Source organism: Octodon degus, unplaced genomic scaffold (genome assembly GCF_000260255.1).
Source record: "Octodon degus isolate 3935 unplaced genomic scaffold, OctDeg1.0 scaffold00129, whole genome shotgun sequence".
In the NCBI taxonomy this organism is placed as follows: domain Eukaryota; kingdom Metazoa; phylum Chordata; class Mammalia; order Rodentia; family Octodontidae; genus Octodon; species Octodon degus.
The window spans coordinates 1047404-1048686 of record NW_004524705.1 but is presented as its reverse complement, the minus strand read 5'-3'; the positions used below and the strand labels follow the sequence as shown (position 1 = coordinate 1048686).

Here is a 1283-nt window from a genome sequence, read left to right as displayed (position 1 = left end):
TTATCCTGAGATCCTGTACCGCAGATTGTAGAACCTTTGTCAGTGTCAGCCATGTGGATGATTATTATAGTTTTAATTTTATTTTTTTCAGTATTTGTTAAAACGTCTTCTAAAATAAAATTGTCCTTTAGCGTTTGGCAAACAACCACAGCAAAGAAAGTTTTAGTTGCAACCTAACAAAGCACTCTACACTCAACTCCAGACAAACACTGACGTGGGAAACAAGGCTTTGCGTGGGCACTGTCGGAGTGCGTGTCCATGACCCTGGCACTGGCCCGGCAGGAGCCGCCCTTGCTAGCTGCCCACACCCCATGTGACAGGCCGGGAAACAGGTATCGCTACTGTGTGATCCGGCTCAGTCCTCACAACCATTCCACAAGTGAGTTCTCGCCTCTGTGCCTTTCAGGATAACTGAGCTGAAGCAGACCGTGTTGAAGATGTGCCAGTCTCCAGCGCGCAAGGGCTGCAAAGGAAATGTCTGCAATCTGAACCAAAGCTCTGCTCCTTGCAGGAAACCAATGTTTTTGATGGGAGAAAGTGGCCTGTTAACAACAGGGAAAATGCATACATTGGGACCTTTCAGTAAAGCAGGGAAGCCTTGGTCAGGCTGCACCGGGCAGGACAAGGAACACCGACCCCACCGAGGAGAGCGCTCCCCGGCTGCCCTGCACTAGCCCTGCAGCCCCTTCTCCCAGGCCCTCTAGGGAGCTCAGTCTCAGGAGGGCTGGTGTCTAATGGGAGCATGCGGCGCACCCTTCCTCTTGGATGACTAAGCATAAGCCAATGATCAATTAACTGAGGCCAAAGCAGAGAGGGATTAGGAAGCCAAGGCAGAAACAACTGAGAAGAATCTGCTCAGAGATTAGCTGTGATTCCAATGGCTTGTTTAAATTCACGGTTTTGTGGTTCCAAAATGTCATAGAACACTTTCTTTTTGTCAAAACAGTCCCTGATGTAGAGTAAGTCCTCAGTGGAGCAGCTGTCGTCCTTGGCGGTCCAGACGGTCAGGCTGTACCTGCAAAGAGACAGCAGAGCGCTGCAGCCCCGAGTGTGAGCTCAGAGCCACCAAGGCGCAATCCCCACAGCCCAGGCACAGGCGCTCTCTGCCTCTAAACCAAAGGAACCCGGATAAAGCAGTGACCGGCGAGGGTGTGACTGCACCGTCCCATTTCACTGCTTTTACAACATCAAAGAAACCAAAGACGAGAGCGTCCAGAGCTGCGGCCTCGCTGCCGCGCTGCTCCCTGGGGATAGAGAGGCACTTGGAACCCACAGGGTGGCAC

The 1283-nt window shown here is 52.0% G+C and overlaps 1 protein-coding gene across 2 annotated transcripts in view; it reads right to left on the bottom strand.

Annotated features, from left to right (window-relative positions):
- Positions 1-252: 252 nt before the first annotated feature.
- Positions 253-1283, bottom strand: part of Fam151b (family with sequence similarity 151 member B) — a 24813-nt gene continuing 23782 nt past the window's right edge. For both annotated transcript variants that reach the window (XM_004640965.2, XM_023700988.1), the window contains exon 6: positions 253-1015. In XM_004640965.2, the coding sequence (XP_004641022.1) occupies positions 856-1015 (160 nt within the window). In that variant the 3' untranslated portion in view covers positions 253-855. The remainder of the gene's footprint in view (positions 1016-1283) is intronic.